The sequence below is a fragment of the Hetaerina americana genome, unplaced genomic scaffold (genome assembly GCF_022747635.1).
Source record: "Hetaerina americana unplaced genomic scaffold, ioHetAmer1.1.p SCAF_108, whole genome shotgun sequence".
Lineage (NCBI taxonomy): Eukaryota > Metazoa > Arthropoda > Insecta > Odonata > Calopterygidae > Hetaerina > Hetaerina americana.
In genome coordinates, this window is record NW_027286159.1 from 425,076 (window position 1) to 445,299 (window position 20,224).

The window sequence follows — 20,224 nt, forward strand, 5'->3', positions numbered from 1 at the left end:
CGTAGCATGGACGTCGTTAGGTGAGCTGAATTTATTTTCTTATATGAACGTAAATATACAGGGACGCACCCAAAAGTGGTAGGACTGATTTTTTTACAAGAATTTTATTGACGATATACTTAAATCGACTTAATAATCTTCAAATTATGCTCCTTGAGCTGCTACACACTTAGTATAACGTTGCTCCCATTCCCCGTACGCTCGCTGGAAATTTTCTTTGGGGATGCCGTTGATGACCCTCGTCGAAGCCTCTTGAACGGCTTTAATCGAGTCGAAACGTCGTCCCTTGAGCTGTATTTTCATCAGGGGGAAGAAGAAGAAGTCCGGTGGTGCCGGATCGGGAGTATAGGGCGGGTGCGGCAACGTGGCAACGCCGTATTTGGCCAGGAGCTGTCTGACGACGAGCGCGCCATGGCAGAATTTTCGGTACCATCTTGGCGCACACCTTGCGCATGGCCAAATCCTGTGAAGTAATGCGTTGGACGTTGGATGCAGACAGACCCAACTGGTCTGCAATTTTTTCACTGGTTATGCGTTGGTCTGTGTTCAGCAGTGTCCTCACTCTGTCCACATTCGTGTCGGTTCTTGCCGTCGACGGCCGTCCGGAGCGATGGTCGTCTTCAACGAGCTCCCTACCCTCTTTAAACAACTTGTGCCACTCAAATACTGTGGAACGGCTTAAGGCAGTGTCCCCATAAGCATGCTTGATCATATCGAGGGTCTCAGGTGCCGTCTTCCCGAGTTTCGCACACTGCTTCACGGAATAACGTTGCTCTAAATTCAGATTCATTTTGTTTTTCGACGCGGACAAAAAACTTGCTTCACTAAAAACGGTGTCCTCACTCAACGACAGCCCGCAGGCGACTGAGGTTGGTGTCGGTCTGTTGCTAAGAGCCCCCTCCACCTTAACCTGCCAGGCAGACCCCCCTCCATCGCTCCGTTCGCACCAGAGAAAATCAGTCCTACCACTTTTGGGTGCGACCATGTATGTTTCCTTAGAAGTTTGAGCATTGAAAAAGAGATTGCATTTATGACTGAAAACGAAGCAACTGGGAAGAAATATCTTCCACAAAACATACCTTAAGACGAATATTTTCCTGACCAGGCAAAGGCGGAAACAAATTAAATCCAGTGTTGAAACATTTTGTTCCGAGGGTTCATATTTATTCGCATTTGCGAATGACGACGCGCACGGGAGGCATTCGTCCAATGATTCCCAGCGAGGCGATTTGAACATAATGGGGGCGGGAGTCATTCATGGAAAAGGCATCACTCCCCTTCTCAGGGAGAACAATGGGGCCTGAAAGACGGGGCCTTCTCATCCCAATGTCCCTCTTGCAGGACCCGTCTCCTCCTAACAACCTCAACCCGCTCCGTCTCATTCCCCCCTCCCTCCTCACAACACCCTAGCTCTCTCTTCATCCATCCTCATATTCCATCTGAAATTATCTCATCAAACACGCACGTTTAACTTTCCAATTATACATTAGAGGCATGTGCACAGGTGTTATAGAGACAAAAATAGCAATACATCTATGCGTGCATGCACGTGTGTGTATGTACATATGCACATCGTGCGTATACACACACATACATATATATGTATGTGTGTGTGTATACCTTCCTTGAGAAAGGTGGCTTGGACCACCGAAAATTCGAAAACTGGTGAGTTTATTTCCTTTTTTCTGTGATTTTGTTTTTGTTCGCTAGTGCTAACTCCATATATATATATATATATAAACACAAACTTGGACAGCAACAAATAATATAAGGAAACAAAAAGATCACTCACACGTTATTTCTTGATCATTTCGACGGAATTCAGCTCCGTATTCATCGGAAGAAATAGAAGTAATTTTACTTCTTACATATCGTACATATTGTTTATTTCTGTCAAAGTTTGTTATGCATACTTGTATATATATATATATATATATATATATATATATATATATATATATATATAGTACAATACACAGTAACACACAATATAGAAACACAAAAAAAGAAGAACACTCACACGTTATTTCTTGATATTTCGACGGAAACAATCCGTCTTCCTCTGAAGATATATATATATATATATATATATATATATATGTATATATTTATATTTATATATATGTATATATATATAAGTATAAATACATATATATATGCTGTATATTTGTATTTATATATATATATATATATATATATATATATTAATATATAAGTATATATACAGGTATATATCCTCCTGCTTCAATGACCACGTTTCCGCATCGTACATAGCTGCGCTCCATATTAAAGTTTTTACGAATCTTTTCTTAATATCCTTCCTCAACGTCCCTGTCAATATATATATATATATATATGTGTGTATGTATATATATACATAAATATATATATATATATATATATATATATATATATATATTTTTTTTTTTTTTTTAAGGTAATCTACCGGTTAAGGTAGGTTTTTCGATGGACACAACTACCAAACAAATATTTTGTGACTACTAACAAAACACAACCCTAAATTCTACTCTACACCAGGTCCCTCTTCATCTCTGAGTACTTTCTTCCGCCCTTCATCCCGTCCAACATCCCTATCCTGTTCCTTCCCTTTCCTCTTTTGCCCAACATTCTACCCTCTATCACAGTCTTCAGCATCCCACTGCCGGTCAATACCCCCTTCATCCACTTTTCCTGCCTCCATAGGATTGCTCCCAACAAACCCCTCTCTTCGCCCACCATACCAAGTACTTCCTCATTTGTTTTCTTCTCTGTCCATTTCACCTTCTCCATTCTTCTCCACACCCACATTTCAAAAGCCTCCAGTCTATGTCTATCCTCTTGCTTCAATGACCACGTTTCCGCGCCGTACATAGCTACGCTCCATATCAAAGTTTTTACGAGTATTTTCTTAACATCCTTACTCAAAGTCCCCGTCATCAACTCCCTCCTCCTTGTGAAAGCCTCTTTGCCTAGCGCAATTCTTCTCCTTACGTCCCTACTACTTTGACCGTGTTGGTTCAAAACACTGCCGAGATACGTAAGCTGTTCTACCTGCTCTAGTTTTTGCCCTCCTATTTTAATGTTAAGCTTAGCCTTTTTCTTTCTAGAAAATCGCATAACCTTTGTTTTATTAATATTGATTCTCATCCCATACCTGTCGCACTGAATTTCCAATTCACTCAGCAATGCTTGCAGCCCCTTGGCTGACTGACAAACTAAAGCTTGGTCATCAGCAAACCTAACTGATTTTACGAATTCCCCGCCCACTTTCATTCCTACCTCTAGTTCTTCCCATGCCTCTTTGATCATTTCCTCTGCATACAGGTTGAACAGCAACGGTGATAATGGGCAACCCTGCCTTACACCCCTTCCTAACACTGCCCATCCTGACTCCCCGTTTCCCACCCGCACCTGAGCAGTCTGAGACATGTACAGGTTGCGGATTAGCCTCCTTTCCCTCCAATCTATTCCTATTTTCTGCAATATACTCATTAGTTTTTCCCAATTCACTCTATCAAACGCTTTTTCGAAATCTACGAAACAGGCAAATACCTCCTGGTTGTGTTCTATATTCCTCTCGATTAATAATCTCATTACTGCAATGGCATCACACGTACCTCTCCCCTTCCTAAACCCAAACTGATCATCGCCTAAGTAATCATTTGCCCTACTCTCTATCCGTTTGTTTATGATCCTGAGAACAACTTTAGCTGCCAGGGATATCAAACTAATTGTCCTATAGTCCTCACATGACGTGGCCTTTACCTTTTTCGGAATCGGAACTAAAACTGCTCTCACAAAGTCTTCCGGCCAGATTCCCTCCTCATAAATGCTACGGATCAGCCCATATAGCCTCTTCCTCCCACATTTTCCTAAGCATTTTAAAAATTCCACGGGAATGTTATCTACCCCCACGGCCTTATTTAGTTTCATCTCCCTTAATGCCCTTTTTATCTCATTGTCTAGTATGCCTGGACCTAAGCTGTCTTCCTCTACGTCATTTTCTTTTTCAATGTCTAACTGTGTTGGTCTGAGTTCTTTACTATACAGTTCTTCTATATACTCCTTCCATCTCTCTTGGATCTTTCCTGCGTCAACTATTACCTTACCCGCCTTATCTCTAACTATTAGCATAGCTCTTCCTTTCTTACTTCCCGATAACGATTTAACTTTGCTGTACAGTGCACCGATTTCCCCCTTCCTCTGGAGACTTTCCATATCCTCGCACTGCGTCTTCCACCATGCGTCTTTTGCCTTATTTGTTGCCCGCCTCAATTTATTGTTCAATTCTTTGTACTTCATTTTGCCTAATTCTGTATTTATATTCTTCCATTTTCGCCGCTCATCCATCTTTGTAATCATCTCATCCGTGATCCATGGTTTCCTAGTCCTTTTAGCGTTAACGGTTCCAATAGTGTCTTTTGCGGCTTTAGACAACCCTTTTTTGATCATTTCCCATTTTTCTTCGATAGTTATAAGCCCTTTACCATCCTCCATGATTTTCTCTACCGCCTGTTTGTATTCATTCCTTTTCAACCCATTTAATGCTTCTACATTCCATTTTCTAACTCGCCGCCCCTGCCTTATCTTTTTGAAACGTACGCTACATTTCATAACAACTAAATTGTGGTCTGAGTCCGCATCCGCTCCCGGAAAGCTGTGGGAATTTATCACACTATTCCTAAACCTGTGTCTAACCAGGATATAATCTAGCTGATATCTTCCTGAGTCACCTGGCATTTTCCATGTATACCTGCGTCTTTTGTGGTGTCTAAACCAAGTGTTGGTGATGACTAACCCCTGTCTCCTGCAGAACTCAACTGCTTTCTCCCCGCGGTCATTCCTCGTGCCTAAACCGTAGTCGCCCACCTCATCACCATCTCTTCCTTCGCCTACCGTCGCATTCATATCCCCCATCACTATCAAATGTTTCCCTGCTGGAACACACGCGATCATGTCCTCTAACTGATCGTATATCTTATCGACCTCTTCTTCCTTATGGTTGCTCGGTGGCATGTATACCTGAATAATAACTAAGTTCGTCGGTTCTGCTTTTATCTCCACTAGTAGTATATATATATATATATATATATATATATATATATATATATATATATATATATATATATATGTGTGTGTGTGTGTGTGTGTGTGTGTATATATATACATATGCATGTTTATATAAAAAGTGCCGGGAAAAGTTTAAAATTCGGAACAATAGATATATTTCAGATACAGCTATAACACCTAAAAATGTTTCAAATTACATCTTTTGAGCGCTAAAACAATTTTGCCTACGGTTTTTCCACGACTCAAAGGGACTTACTTAATGAATATATGCTAAGACGGATAAACCTCTTACCCAAGTGGCTGGGTGAAGCAAAATAAAAAGAAATTATGTCCTCTAATATGTACCTAGGTTTTATTTGTTGTGTTCGGTGTGTTAAATTCTTGTGACGAAAATTTGTAAAAATATGGACGCATAGAGCATATAAACATTTGAATATCCTAGGACATACACGCCCTCCCTCCCTCACCAGACGCACCCACTCGCACATAGAATCGCCTCCCCGTCTTCATCTGTTTCCCAAGCCAAACTCTCACAAAAGGTAAACCAGATCGAACGGAAAAACCTTGTCATTTCGTCCTTCTCCGCCAGGCAGGGACACAATAGCCCCTGGCGATTCATTTCCAGTATCCCCCATTTCGCCGACCTCCCTCCTCTCTCGCGCCATTTCACTACCGCCCCCCCCCTCCTCTTTCTGTTCGAGACAAACCCCTCCCCATTGTCTCCCCCCTCCCCCACACCTCCACCTCCTCCATTCCTCCGTATAAGACTTCGGGCCCATTCGACCAAGGAATCCTTTTCGGCCCATTCGATTCATGCGAGAAAGGGAGATTGAGGCGGTCGGAAAAGGGTAAGAGGAGGAAGGGGTCGGTTGGGGAAGGGGTGTTTGGAAGCGAATGGGGCGGGTGCAGGTGGAGGGAGGGGAATGGGTTGATGGCAGGGGGTGGGTTGTGAGAAAGGGGTGGTTTAAAGCTCTCTCGGAAAGAAGGGTCGTGGATATATCGTAGTTGCCCCGTAATTCCGGTGACGCTGTCCTCCCTGTCACACTGAGAAGGCTGGCTACTCACGTAGGTATACTGCTCGGCTCACGATTGGGTGTGACTCCCAGAGTGACTGTTTCCTCCCCCATCTCTCCCCCCTCCCATCCTTATTGGGGTGGGGTGGAGTGGGGGGGGGAGGGGAGTAAGGTTTCGCATCGGAGCCGAGGGATGTCCACTGAGAGGTTGCCGCGTGAGAGAAGTTGTGCGTGTTCTTCCTACTGGCGAGCCAGGGGGTGACAGCCTGGCCAGTACGGCCGCTTTACGACCCTAGGGGTACTAGGGGCACGCTAGGTCTTCGTAGGGATATGGGTACTTCCAGAGTCGTCACGGCGAACCCCCCCCCTGTTTTCCACTGTCTCCTAGCTATCCCTTTTGAAGGTGGTCTTCGAAGAAAACTCTGCCCACGCTCTCCCACGCTCTCTTCAATTGATTGCCTTGTCCCTTGTTTCAACCGAATGCGGTGTTTATGAACTACGCCTAGTATGACGTTTCGCTTGCACCACACAGCACATTGATATCATATCTCTATTTTTTCACGAAAAATAACGTATGCGTTAAGTCCATTATGCGAATTATTCGAATTCTGGGCTAATAGGAGAAAACAGAATATGAAGAGATTGCTGTGAATCGCGGAACCCATCCAGTGCAAACGCCCGCTCACCATGCGGAAAGCGTTTTTTTTTTTTTTTTTAACCTCTATGGCACCACTATTCGAAGCATGCCAGTCTAATTTACTCTGCTGCCCTTACATGTATATAAATTGTTTGACTTACATACCAGTGATTGGCTGTTCATAGGAACAACGGATGCAATTGCTTTCTAGTATCGTATTCAAAAGAAGGTTTCGGGCGATATCTGAATACTAAAATTCTGTTAACTTCAACAGAACGCCCAAAAATTGGGCGCTTGCTTGGGCTTTTTGCCTGAAGCTAAAATTTAGAAATGAAGACTCGACGAGCGCTTAACTTACTTCAAGTATAACCACTGTGAATGCTTCACGCATGCAGCCAGGAATGGGTATATCTTTTTAAAATCTTCAAAATGCACAAGGAAAAGGAGTATGGCACGAGAGAAACCTTGTATTCGTGTGTCTATTTAAATTAATGGTATTTTAGCGTTTAATTTAGTGAATCTTTTCAAATTTAGTGTATTTTACTGTTTGGTTTAGTGTGACTTTAAAAATTTAAACATTTTATTTTGATATATGTAGGTATACTGGAGAATTAAAGTCTTCAATCCCAAGTGTTCTGTCAGTATGGACTGCTACAAAGTCCCGATATCAAATGTCATCTACAAATTTAGCCTCACATATACACACACACACACATATATATATACAAATACATATATATAGAAATACATATATTTACATATTAACATATACATGTATATATATATATATATATATATATATATATATATATATATATATATATGTATATATATGTGTGTGTATATATATATATATCATTATCATATTTATTGATCTTTCTGCATGATAGTTAAAGATTGTTGCAAATGAGAGATAGCAATCTCATTTTCATATGTAGTGGCCATTACAGTAGTGCGGGTGCGGTAATGAGGCCCAGAGGAAGGGGAAGGGGGCGGAGAGAGGGGCAGGGTTTTACGTATCCAAGAAGAGAGAACTCACCGATCACCGTCAGGTTGATCTGGAAGTTGCGCGTCGGGGAGTTTTTGAAGTCGACTCGGCACCGGTAGGCGCCCTCGTCCTCCTCCATCACGGTGTCCAAGTTGAGCTGAGCGGGGTGCGACACGGTGACGAAGTAGGCTCTCGGCCCGAACGCCTTCTCATCCGACCAGAGGCGCGCCTTGTTGAACGGCCGGCCGCGCACGTCGAAGCTGAGGGGAGAGAAGATGAAGCCGATGGGTCAGGACAGGACGCTGAGGGGAGAGGGCATGGGACGAGGAGACATTGCACCACAAGTTCCAAAAGAAGTGCATCTGCATGCATCATCCATCCCTAAGGATCACCGCGAAGACGCCTGTGCCTGGATGTCAAAGGTCACCATCCAATAAGTAGTGATTACAAACATTGGGAACCGTTTTAATTTCTCGTAATTCAAATTGAGTTAAATGGTGCTTTTCCCACTGTGGCGGCGATGACTCTTACGGTAAAAGTATTCCTCACACATCACTGTATTTCACAGTCAATCTCCTTTAACTTCTCACAGTGGTCTCCGCAATGTGTAACGTAGGGCTAGAAATATACCGTAACTGTCTCAATGTCTAAGTATAATATTTTTATTTACCTAATAAAATAATGCTTCGAATGGCAAGCCGTCGAAACCACCCTATACGTTTATTACTGGGAGAGACATTCTCTCAACTAATCCTACTTTTATTCTCTAAAAGGGCAGCTTTTTCCCAAGTATCCTTTGCAATGCCGAAATCAAATCCTCAGCCTTGCCCAAACCCACTAGACGAGTGCTCTAGGCCTCATGAATGCAAAATGGCACCCATCGCTTTTCAATGAAATATTTAAGCACTGCGTTCATTTGAATAAGTTAATTTTCTCCAAAGCTCTTCCACAGAAGTACTCAAAGGGTTGCTTTCAAAGTTCAATAAGAACAAATAAAATTCTAATTAAGAATATTGGTTGAAATGAGATAAAAAAAAGATGGTACAAACAATTCTATTCAAAGGTATGCCAATAATTACAATACGTCAGAAAGATTAGCTTCCGAGACTGAATTGGTTTCTTTCGTTTCTCAGCCCCAGGTGTGGGTTCGGCCATTCTTGGTGAGTGCGGTAGTGTTACCTCAGCCAATGAAATCATAACATGCGGAAGAAATAAAGCCGTCAAAATTTATTATCCATATTAAATGAGAGATATGGATACTAATTTTGGTAAATTGGTAGTATTGAACTTAAAATTAAACCACTTGGCTTTTCCACATAAAAACTTTTATTTACGACATAGGTTTCGTTATGGTATAACATCATCAGGTAAAAATACAAGTCAACTTGACTTGTATTTTTACCTGATGTAAATAAAAGTTTTTATGTGGAAAAGCGAAGTGGTTTAATTTTAATTTCAATACGAAGAATTTCCACCAAGTGACGCCAGAAACTGTTTTATTGAAATTGGTAGTAACTTGTGCCAAGAAATATTAATTTTTCTCAATCAAATATGAACGAAATGAGTAAAATTATTTTACCATTATATAAATAAATATTTATTACACTATTCCCTATTTTCTATAACTTTGCAGGCAAATCAATTAAAATTGGGTTATGCTGATTTTCAGTGCCTCCCTCGTATTTTACAATGAGGTCACCACGGGAATGCGAACGCCGGCGTCATCTTTTCCTCCTAAATGCAATGAATGCCGAACGCTTTTTACCCATGGATGAAAGAGATATCTAAAAATTAATTCAGATTAAATTAAAAGAAGAGATGATTGAGAGAGGAACCCTTCCCTAGATCACGAAAATCCGGAAAAGGAAAGATTTTTACAAAATTCCAAGAAACTGTGGGAGATGCTGCAACGATAACTTTTAACGTAGTCATCCGTTAAGTGCACATTACAATGCAACAATTTCAGATTGTAAAATCATTTGCCAAGACCAGGATTCGAACCCGGATCCCTTGATAGGTATCTGAGCTCTCTGGAACTAGGAATTTCATTGGTGGTGCACATGATTTATCCCTCTTCATGTGGAGGGTTATCCCTCTCCCACATATCTTTTTGGTGGATCGCTGGGTATTAGGGTACATGTATGCATACGTAGAGGGTTACACTTTGGGAGTTATTCTAACAATTCCAAAATTTTATCCATCGGATTTAGCATTTCCTTTTTTATGAATCTCAGTGAAGAAGTGAAGAAATATTCATCATCTTTATCACCATGGAATTCTGGAAGAATTGGATGATTTATTCGGATATAAATGAATAAATCATATTCAATAGAGCCTGCAATTGCTTCAGCCTGATTATTCATATATTTCATGATTTATTATACTCTAGCAACACACATCCCAACAGTACATCTAAATTTATGCACATATTGACGAACGTCCGAAAGGCAAAGGCACCGTGTTCCAGGAAAGGGAAAAACAGGGAGTGTATTAATGACTTGCCAACTTTCGGTTCGAGTTCTTTAAACACGGGTCGTTTCCTCAGAGTAGAGTTTGGGACGGCCCGCCCGAGAGGGAAGGATATCAAATGCCTCGGGGCCGTTATCAGAGAGGAGGACCCTTTCCTTTCGGGCGGAAAATGACCGTTGGAATCCTTCGGACCGTTGCTCTCCCTTTCGCATCGAGTTGAGAGGGGAGAGTTTCCGCGAACTTCGCCGTGGGCTTTCGGAGTAGTTATTAGGGTGGGGGCAATCGACATCCGAGGTCATTTGCGATGTGAGCTCTAGTGCGGCCTGCCCCACAGTGGGGCGGACAGGGATTCCAGTGCCGCCGGCCAGGTCCCCATGCGTCGCCATCCGTCCAACACAGGATTGGGGGGGTGGGGTGCACATATAAATGTACTTAAGCATATCGGGTCACGGTAGTCCAAGGGTAGAGCGTTGGACTATTGCCCAGAGTTCGATTCCCGGGCAAGCCTCTCTGGGCACCTGCAGCTCCACCCAAGCTATGTGATTTTTCGGGTACTAGATCTTCCTGGGAAACCATAACCGGCACAGGGAAAGGAACTAGCCCCCCTACCCTGAAACGCTGTCGGGCTTAGTACTGGGTGAACTCTACCGGCACCTACCAAACCGACCTTTGGGTTGATTACTGTGTTTATGGTTTATGGTGAATATAATGGCCTTTGACTACCGCGAAATATGGGAGTAGGACACAGCAGAGTCCCCGTAAAACTCACGAATCATTTTGTTGGTCTCTAGAGATTTTTTTCAGTTTAGCACAAAACTTAGTAATGGCGTAACGTTGCTCGAACGTCGATTCCATTTTTTTCGTGATACGGTCGGCGCGCAGAAGTTTACAATGGCTGACGTCCTGCTGCTTCCACAGCTTGGAGACCACTGAGAATAATTTTTCGGCTAAGCTTTGTGTCATCCCTACCTACTGCAAGTGGTTTGATTCTACTCCAATTAATTGGAGCGGCGCAGGAAATTCAATCGCATTACTTTCGGAATGCACCCTGTATCCTCCGACGCAAGTGATTTCGCCAGCGGGGCAGTATCGTCTCGAGGGAAAAATAGATAGCGCTCAATAGAATGCCCGTCTTGTCAACAGTCCGAAATTACACCACGGCCGAGGTAGCAGTTTTGATTGTCGTCTGATCGATTAGTTACTTTCGATATGTGGGAGGAAGCTCAATGTAGTCACTGACCCTGCAATTTAAAAATGGCTCCTAGGATTAAAGAACCCTGCAGTATAATTAATGATTATGAATGTAGAGTAGATAAAGGAGCGGCAGTTGACGGGAAACCGAAGTGCCGGAAAGGGAGGATTTCCCTCAGACCACGGTGTTGTCATTTTGCCCATCGATTCGCTACCCGGCGGACCTATATCGTCCGTCCGTTGACATTGTGATACCATTCCTACATTGCCATGTACAAACCCAAACTACTTCCTTCCTAACCCAAACTACTATCAAATATTTCTTTCCAAGAACACACGCTATTATTTCCTCTATTTGATCGCATACTCCGTCGATTTCGTTCTCCTAATGATTACTTGGAGGCAGGTAGACCTGGGGAATGACCAAGTTTATTGCTTCAGCTAATAATATCCTATCAGTCACTTTCTCTATGCTAATTGCGCTTCGACCTGCCTTTTTCCAATACTATTGTCACCCTTTGCTGGCTCTTTTCCTCTCCACTCACTATTCTTCTATCTCACCTTGAATAGCCCTAAAATATCTATATGTGTACGTCCTCCCTCAATATCCCGCTTTATATTGGCTGATATTCCTTTCTTACATACGAATTCCTTGTTCTCACTTTGTTATCTTCTGAGCTACAGCTACTGGATTTGCTTTGCAAGGATTTCGTGAGATAACGACCACGAAAGCCATGGCCTTCCCCGCTGCGTGGTGTGGCACAACATGACTCAGTGAGCCTAGTCTCCACGTTTGCCAGGACGCGTACTCATATCTCTTTCCTCGTCGTTTTTACTTGTTTCCACCATTGTATCTATTACCTTCGATCTCCGAGGCATGGGTGCCGTTACCAGGAGCAAACATCACTGCTCTCGCCAGCATGGCTAGAGGGGTTATAAGAATCCACGAGCCCTTCTATCACGTCAAGGTTGTTGTAGTCCATAGCGAGAGTTAATGATAATTTACTAAAATTATTGAAAATTCGTTAAAAGTTGTGAATTAATACAACCGATATTATCCTTAGCAATTAGGGATGTGGCAGTTCAGCGGTTGAGCGTTGAACTACTAACCAGAGGGCCCGAGTTCGACACCCTGGGGTGCCTCCGGGCACTTTCCACTTCACGCAAGTTGGGTAAGTTTTCGGATTACAGATCTTTCTGGGAAACCATAGATGGCGCCTAAAAAAGGGGAAGGAGGTCCCTCTAACCTGAGTTGGATTATGCTCACCTTTCAAACCGACCTTTGACTTTATAACTGTGGTTTTTAGTCGAAGCAATTATCGATATTAATAAATATTATCCCATTTCTTGGAGCATGTCATCAAACAAAAATATCTAAAATGAACCATTTCTATTTTTTAGTGGTTGACTTACACATGAAGAAGGAACTTATAACGCGCTTTTTATAATCGATTGATTCAATGTAAGTGTTCCATTCGTGTTTACATCCTGTGTTATGAAAAAATCGAATAATACAATCATTATAGCCATATCCTTTTTGGAAAAGGCAGCATTGAGTGGAATATGCAAAATATGGGATTGATGAGACGAGAAATTAAGTGTAATTGACGCATCAGTTTCAGAACGTCGGCCAATATTTCAATCCTAATATATTTATCTTCCTCTTTCAGTTTGGGATGTGCTTATATTATTCTTAGCAAAGACAAACAACATTAATTTGCCTGTGAGAAACACGATGTCATTGTACACGAAAAAATGGCATATAGATAAGAAGGATTTACGAGAATTGGACGTGCGAATCGGAGTGGCTACAAAAGCGAGAGAAAAAAATCGCCATTTGGAACTAATTGGCGAAATAAATCAATCTAAAATATGGACGACAACAGTTTGAGTGTTTTGATTCACCCAGCCATACGAGTAAAATCAACGTTAAAAACAAAATAATTACGTGACTTTAGGCTCACAATTTTTTCCTAAGTGCTTGCCTTGTTCCGAAAACATACTGTCGAAATACATACTTATGTCAACCCTGTTTTCACGAAGAATATTCCACTAAAAATTCATATAAAATCTGTTACGTTTCCTGAGAAATTATAAAAATTTTAACAGATGTATTATTCATGAAATCAACTTTTTTCTGACACTCATGTTCTAATTATGTAACTGAAAGCGGTATTGAAAAGGTTTCTCATCGGTTTAAATAGGAAAACTACGAAAGTTCGGTTGCTTGAATTGGGAGGGATCATGAGATATTAGGGTCAAAGAAGCCTTTAAAGGCAATGATCAAGTTCACCCACGGATTTGAATCACAATAAAAAAGTTACCTTATCAGGCTAGTTTTATATTTTATATACAGCCAGACATTATACATCACAGTTTTAAGTTGAAATTAAACACGTTCCACACAAAACCGAAATAAAATCTGCAATTTGGAAGAAACATAAATTACAAAACATGTTCAATCAAAACCAAAGGTAGGACCCAAACACCGCAGTCCATCCCTCGTACTCATACCTTCGTCTCCCCACAGTAAAACAACCACCCCTCTACGTCCCCCTTTGCGCCATTGGACGACTCCTCTTCGATTCTTAAAAACCCACCCTCACTCGGCACACCCCTCGCTACATTTTACCCCGCACCAACCCACCAAAAACTAACCAAATAAACTCAGAATAATTTCTATAATAAACCTGCAGATACACAGCAACAAAACTCAGGTCTTGTCACAAAGATATTTTTACATGAAATATCTAAATATTTGGAGATCTTGTCATCATAAAGCACCTCTACGAAGTCACACAGAAAACATTCCTATCTATGAACCGAAGGGATCGAACATTAAACCTTTGTTCCGGTAATTAATTTTTCTATCTATTTTGAGTTAATTCTCCTTGAAGTTCATTCGGATTTCATTCCTTTCCTTCAGCAGATTGTTTACTTTTCAATTTTAATTGGGGTATTCTCTCTTGATCTTTTTTGACAGTATTCAAAACTTTTAGTTCTTATATTAGCAAACATTTATAAACATTTATGATTCAAATATATATTTCAGGATTTGCAAGTGCCAAAAAAGGCGGTCTTATATTGATTAATTTTAAATTTGATTCTCTTTAATATCATTATATTATTTAAGTTATGTCCCCAGAAAGTGAACTAAACGTTCTAATCTGAACGCCTAATTGGTCTAAAGTTTCCAATTTAATTTTATTATTTTTTTCTTTTTTAATAATGTATCAATTTTCATCAATAATTATTAACGGATTAGTATTTTCCATTTAGAGAATTCTTCGTTAATTTTGTGATGTGCGACACGGATTTTGAATAAAGTTGAAAGAGTTAATTATTTTTTAATACCTATAGGTAAATACAGTGTAAGTACCTCTCAAGCACAATTGTTTCGTGGGTCCAGCCCAGGTTAAAATCATGCGATTATCGAAATGGTAATGAAATTATAGTTCTTTCTGTCGACAGTGGGGACTGGAGGATAGAGCGATGGAATTAAGCCGGCGAGATGTGGAGTTTGACCGCCACGAGATGGACCTTCGCAAACGCAGAAACAATAGCAGCGATCGAAAGTTCGTCCAGGGGCCGCATTTGTGGGCCAATTTCCTCTTCACCGGCCGCCAATAAGAGACACACATTACAGCCTCCTCGCCGGAGCCAACTTAGCAACGCCTACACTCGACAAGCGTCCCCCATTGATGTCCTCGTTTTCTCTAGCGGAAACCAAAACGACGCAAATTTTGTGTCAAAACTTCCGATTGGCCGAGGGCAACCTTACTGCACCAATGACACTGAACTTAGTTAAAGCGTTACGAAAAGAATGAAGAGTCAAAATACTTTCAAGAATTATGGAATGCAGTAACACACAATCAAATAGGTCATAATTTATATACCATCAATGTTTTAAGTAGTTTTGTACATAAATACGCCGTTTAAATGGCTCTCAAAACATAATTTGCTGTTTACCTAGAATGGGTGACGAATGAAATCACCAAGTTATTTAAGTTGGAGAGAAGATGACTGCGTTCCTGTGCTCTGCAGGGCTGGCTCTGGCAAGTGGGGATGGGTCAGGGGTGACAGCAGGAGTATGAATCCATGAGCGATGCCATCGGAATTGCACGAAGGCACTTCGGTGAAGAGGCTGATCATTGAATTTTTATTCACATAATTTTTCGGGATAAATTTTAATTTTAAGTAGAAATGTTGTTAGCTTATAGTGTAATGTACACACACACACACACACACATGGATGTGTGTGTGTGTGTGATATATTTTGATGGTTTCTTAGCGATTTTTTCCCTTTTCCCTTCCTCTTTCATATCCTCCCTTATGACTTAACCCTTCCCACCTGGTACTTGCACCCCATGCCACTTACCATTTTGGGGAATTGCTGGGTATATATGTCGATGATGGTGTAATTCATGGCTGTATTACTTCAGCTATCAATCTTATTTTTATACATTGTTATTAAATTTTCCTGCAACCCGTTTAAAGAAGCCAGGATTTATTTTAAGACCGCCCTGCATAGTCTTCTTATTCGTGCACTAAATAAAATGTTTTATTCCAATGCAACAGGCATTCGACCTATTCTGACATTCTTACTCGATATCATTTATTTTATAAACTTTGCCATTTTCCGACATGCCGTTGCCGTTGCCATTTACTCTTTCCCAAAACTTCAGTTTTGAACATTTTGTGACACATTCTTCCAGCTACCATAATTTGGAAAACTCCCACACTTAGTCTAAAGAGTTCAACAGTAGCACGCAGACTACAGGTGTCCTTATTTGTATGTAAATTACTCTGTCATCTGGAAATAAATTACCTAATATTGCAGCTAACGTAAGAGCTAGGGTCTTCAATATATATATATATATATATATATATATATATATATATATATATATATATATATATATATATATATATATATATATATATATATAACAAGAAGAGTAGGGGTCATATAACATTCCCTGTAGCACACTAGAAGTTACGTCTGCCTTGAAGGAACTCAACCCGTCGGCGATCGCTTTCCGTTACGGTTATATGAGAAGTGCCTAACCCAGTGAGTAATCTTCTCGCTAGCACCATAATATCTTAGTTCCTGTATAAATTTCTCGTGATGAAAATTTTCTAAGGCTTTCTTACAATATAAAAATAAATCATCCACTTATTCTCTTCCCCCGATATCGGGATATTATGGAGAACAAGCTCTGGTATTATTGTGCATGGCCTGCTTTTTCTAAACCCGATCTGGTTACGGTAAAGTAGGTTCCTGCTGTCGAGAAAGGACATTTTATTGGTAAAAATATTATGTTCTGAGATTTTGCATCATACCAATGCTACAGCAAAATGGCTGTAATTACATGGTCCTCCATATCACCGCCTTTGTAATGAGAGGTTACACGTACGAGAACCTTCATCTATCGACTTGTAATATATGGTTATAAATAAGAAGAGAAGACATCTTCAAGATGTCGAGTCTTCCGAAAGTTCTTAGAATATTCTAGCAGAGATTTCTTCCGAGTATGGAGGACCCTGCATTGGGTATTAAATTTTGGAGCTCTTTTCTTTATTCCTTCCTCGGACAATAATATGTTTCTCATGAGTTTTTCAGGTGTGTGGAGGACTTCATTTTGTCATTATTCTTTCAGAGATACTGCGCCTTTCTGATAGAATAAATTTAGAATTTTGGTATTTTTAACTCTTAAGAATTTAGCCATTTTCTGTCTGCATTTCTGGCTTTAAAGAGTTCACAATTGATTTTGCAGTTTTATTATATTTCTCTGACGCATTAGAAAAATGATTTTGAGCTATTTTCTAAATATTCGCGTAACATTTCGCTTTTACAAGGATTTTTCGCATAATCCTTTCCGTTTTTACTCGATTTTCCACGGTTTTACCTTCAAAATAATTCATTGCTTTTTCGCGATTAGTTTTTAAACTGCTTAAAAAATTGAGTGAATCTTTCTCTGTCCCCTGAACAGAATTTTTATGACCTCCCTGTTCTTCCATCGTGTTCCCATATTATCGCGTGGTGATTCCTGCGGGTGAAACTTCTGTATCTCCTCATGCAGAGTATTTATAAATTTTATCCAGGAGTATTTTTCCCCCAACTGCCGTCCGCACTTCTCTTATTGGAGAAAGGTATATTACACCCAGATACCGCAGTGCACACAAACTGAAGTAAAATTAGTTTTTGCAGTCAAAAATATTTTTCTTTCTTCCATCAATCAACATTAAATGTTGATGTTCATTCCTGGAATGGAATCACCCCCTGCCACACACTTAGATACGTTTGCAAGGCATCATGCGGATGGAATTTCTCTTCCTCCCGTGACGGCCAACGGTCCTTGTTGCTCAGAAACAGACGCAACCGCCTTTTTCAAAGTGCACTCTCGTTGAGCGTTACTCGGCCCTTGGAAGGGCTTCAACACTAAGCGGACGGAGTCCAGCCATTTCAACTTCCTCTCTTCGCCCACGAAAGCAAACACAAATCCACGTCTTCGACACTTCTCTATAGGTGAAGATAAGGCAGCGGGTTCCATGGCTCCTCTCCTCATAAAAAACTGTGGAGACGTTGGGGCACAGGCCGAAGTGAGCACAATTCATTTGATCAAGTGGGGCTGATGGGCTGTTAGAAAATATGCCATTTTCATGCATAGGAAGGGAAGAGGAGGGAGGCGGAAGCCCTCATTCAAAACAAGCAAAGGGCAGGCTTACGCAACCCACCAATTGGCTAGAAAATTTGATCTCATCGTTTGGACCGGTCATTTCTTCTCAATTTGTTCGGATTGTTCAAATGATGCTGAATTGGAATAAATTTCAATAAACTCCTCCTATTTTAGATTCAAATGAAAGTGAAATCCCTTAGAGTGTGTGGCAGCATCATATGTGGAGCATAAAATTTAATATTCTTAAATGCTATTAGGCAATAGGTATACAGGTATTACAGGTTATTGTAGGTTATTCAGAAAATGGAAATACTATTTAGTACAGCTTTTACAGTACCTCAAATCATAAAATAAACCTGTGGATGTGAGACGAACTGATAGTGAGGAAATGAATGAAATAATATCACATGTATTTTGAATAGCATCAATCGCACTTCTCTCTGGAGCACATTACGTTCTCCTGTCGGAACTGAAATATTATCTACTGCGTGCGAATGCTGCAACATGGCTCGAAGTACGTGTTCCAATTCGACACATGGGCGTTCTGGCGAGGGCAAAAAAAATGCCCTTGGAATACAAATGAAGTCACTAGCTTAGAGTCAAGGAGCTATTGAGGGCTTAAATGAGTCGTGAGAAATTTAGACGCCCAAATCTTGTCTCTCTGAGCTAAAATTAACGCATAAATACAGAGATAGAAGCGGAGCAAGTTTTGCAATCATACGACACGAAAAAACAAGATAAGGGTAAAAGGAATTAAAACGTTTTCCGGAATGACTTCAGCGATATGGAAATGGCTATGAAATTGAATGGAAAGGATAATACGCACATTAATATCTTAAGGTGATATGCGAGAACAGGAGAGGGGACAGGATGTCCATTTAACAGAAACTAAGCATAAATGGAGGAAAAAATGTAGGGAAGGAGATATTACATGCGCGAAAGTTTTAAAGCGTTGTAAACTACTTGCTTCGCAACGTAGCATACATTGAACTCAAAAGGTGGAGGTAATAGCAATTAGGAGCAGGTAAGCAAAGAGACTACGCCTCTTACGCTGAGGCGTCTAATGCTCCCGATATGCGCAATGATACTCTTTTGCCAGCACGGGGGGGGGGGGGGGGGCACGGCGTTCGTTCTCTCCCTGTCTTTCTTATAACTCCCTTCTCCCTCAATACGCGCGGACGAAACCGTCTGATTCTCCGCTTTGGCGACATCTGTGAAACAGTCTCCACCCACTCCGCTAAACGCTGTAAGATTCCGACGAATAGTATACGACGTAATGTTCGCGGCGTCCTCACTTCAATTGCAGCACAGAGAAACGAGACATTCCTTGTCTATACAAGCCATTTCAGTACCCATTTAAATGACCCCTCAAGTTAAAGCCCTAATACAGATGTCATGACGATTAATATTCTGGTCCATTTAAATTTACGGCAAGTCTCCACTTCCATGGAGTGTAGCCATATTTTCCTACAACATGGCCGTCGAGCGCTATTTGCAAGGAAAGCAAGTCTTTAAGTGTGGGTTTATCAATGTTCTAGCGCGCCCAAAAACGGAAAAATGTCCGATAAAGCGACCATTAGAGATTCTTATATCTATTTTCTTCTGCATCAAACTAAAATAATTAGTGATGAAATATAAAAAGCAAAAATAATGATCAGATTATAAATGATGCCCGATACAGAATATTTTCACGTGGAATGCCTGCTAAAATTATAGTTAAACTACACAAATCCGCATCAAAAGGCTAAAACTCACAATCCTTTGATAAAGGAAAGCGAATCAACTACTCCAAAGGCCATGCAGTTCGTGTTTTTTACTTGTTTTATGACTCAATCGATCGACTTAAGGCAAGTCAAAAGTTAGAATGTGAATGATTTTTAAAAATTTCATTTCAAATTTAAATAAAATGTCCTCGAGTGTCTTTTGTGGTGTAGGATGAACGGTTGTGTCTTTGTAAACAAGGATAATGCGCCAGTCCATCGAAACCCTCATGAAATGTTAGACTACCAAATAATAATTGAAACGGTGTTGCAATGAAAACGGGGGAGATGAGGGGAGGGGCGGAGGGTCGTGTCGCCATCGAGCAGGAGGGGAAGGAACTAGTTGGAGGGGCCGTCCAGGGCCCCCAGCTCAACTATTATCTGTCTCTCCGTTTGGCTTCAGGTTTTCCGTTGGC

At 40.9% G+C, this 20,224-nt stretch overlaps 1 protein-coding gene across 1 annotated transcript in view; it reads right to left on the reverse strand.

The window, feature by feature from the left end:
- Positions 1 to 20,224, reverse strand: part of LOC139700744 (protein turtle homolog A-like) — a gene marked incomplete at its 3' end in the record, with an annotated part of 336,828 nt that overhangs the window by 206,054 nt on the left and 110,550 nt on the right. Inside the window, exon 3 of the mRNA XM_071599180.1 lies at positions 7,760 to 7,968. Coding sequence (XP_071455281.1) covers positions 7,760 to 7,968 — 209 coding nt within the window. The remainder of the gene's footprint in view (positions 1 to 7,759; positions 7,969 to 20,224) is intronic.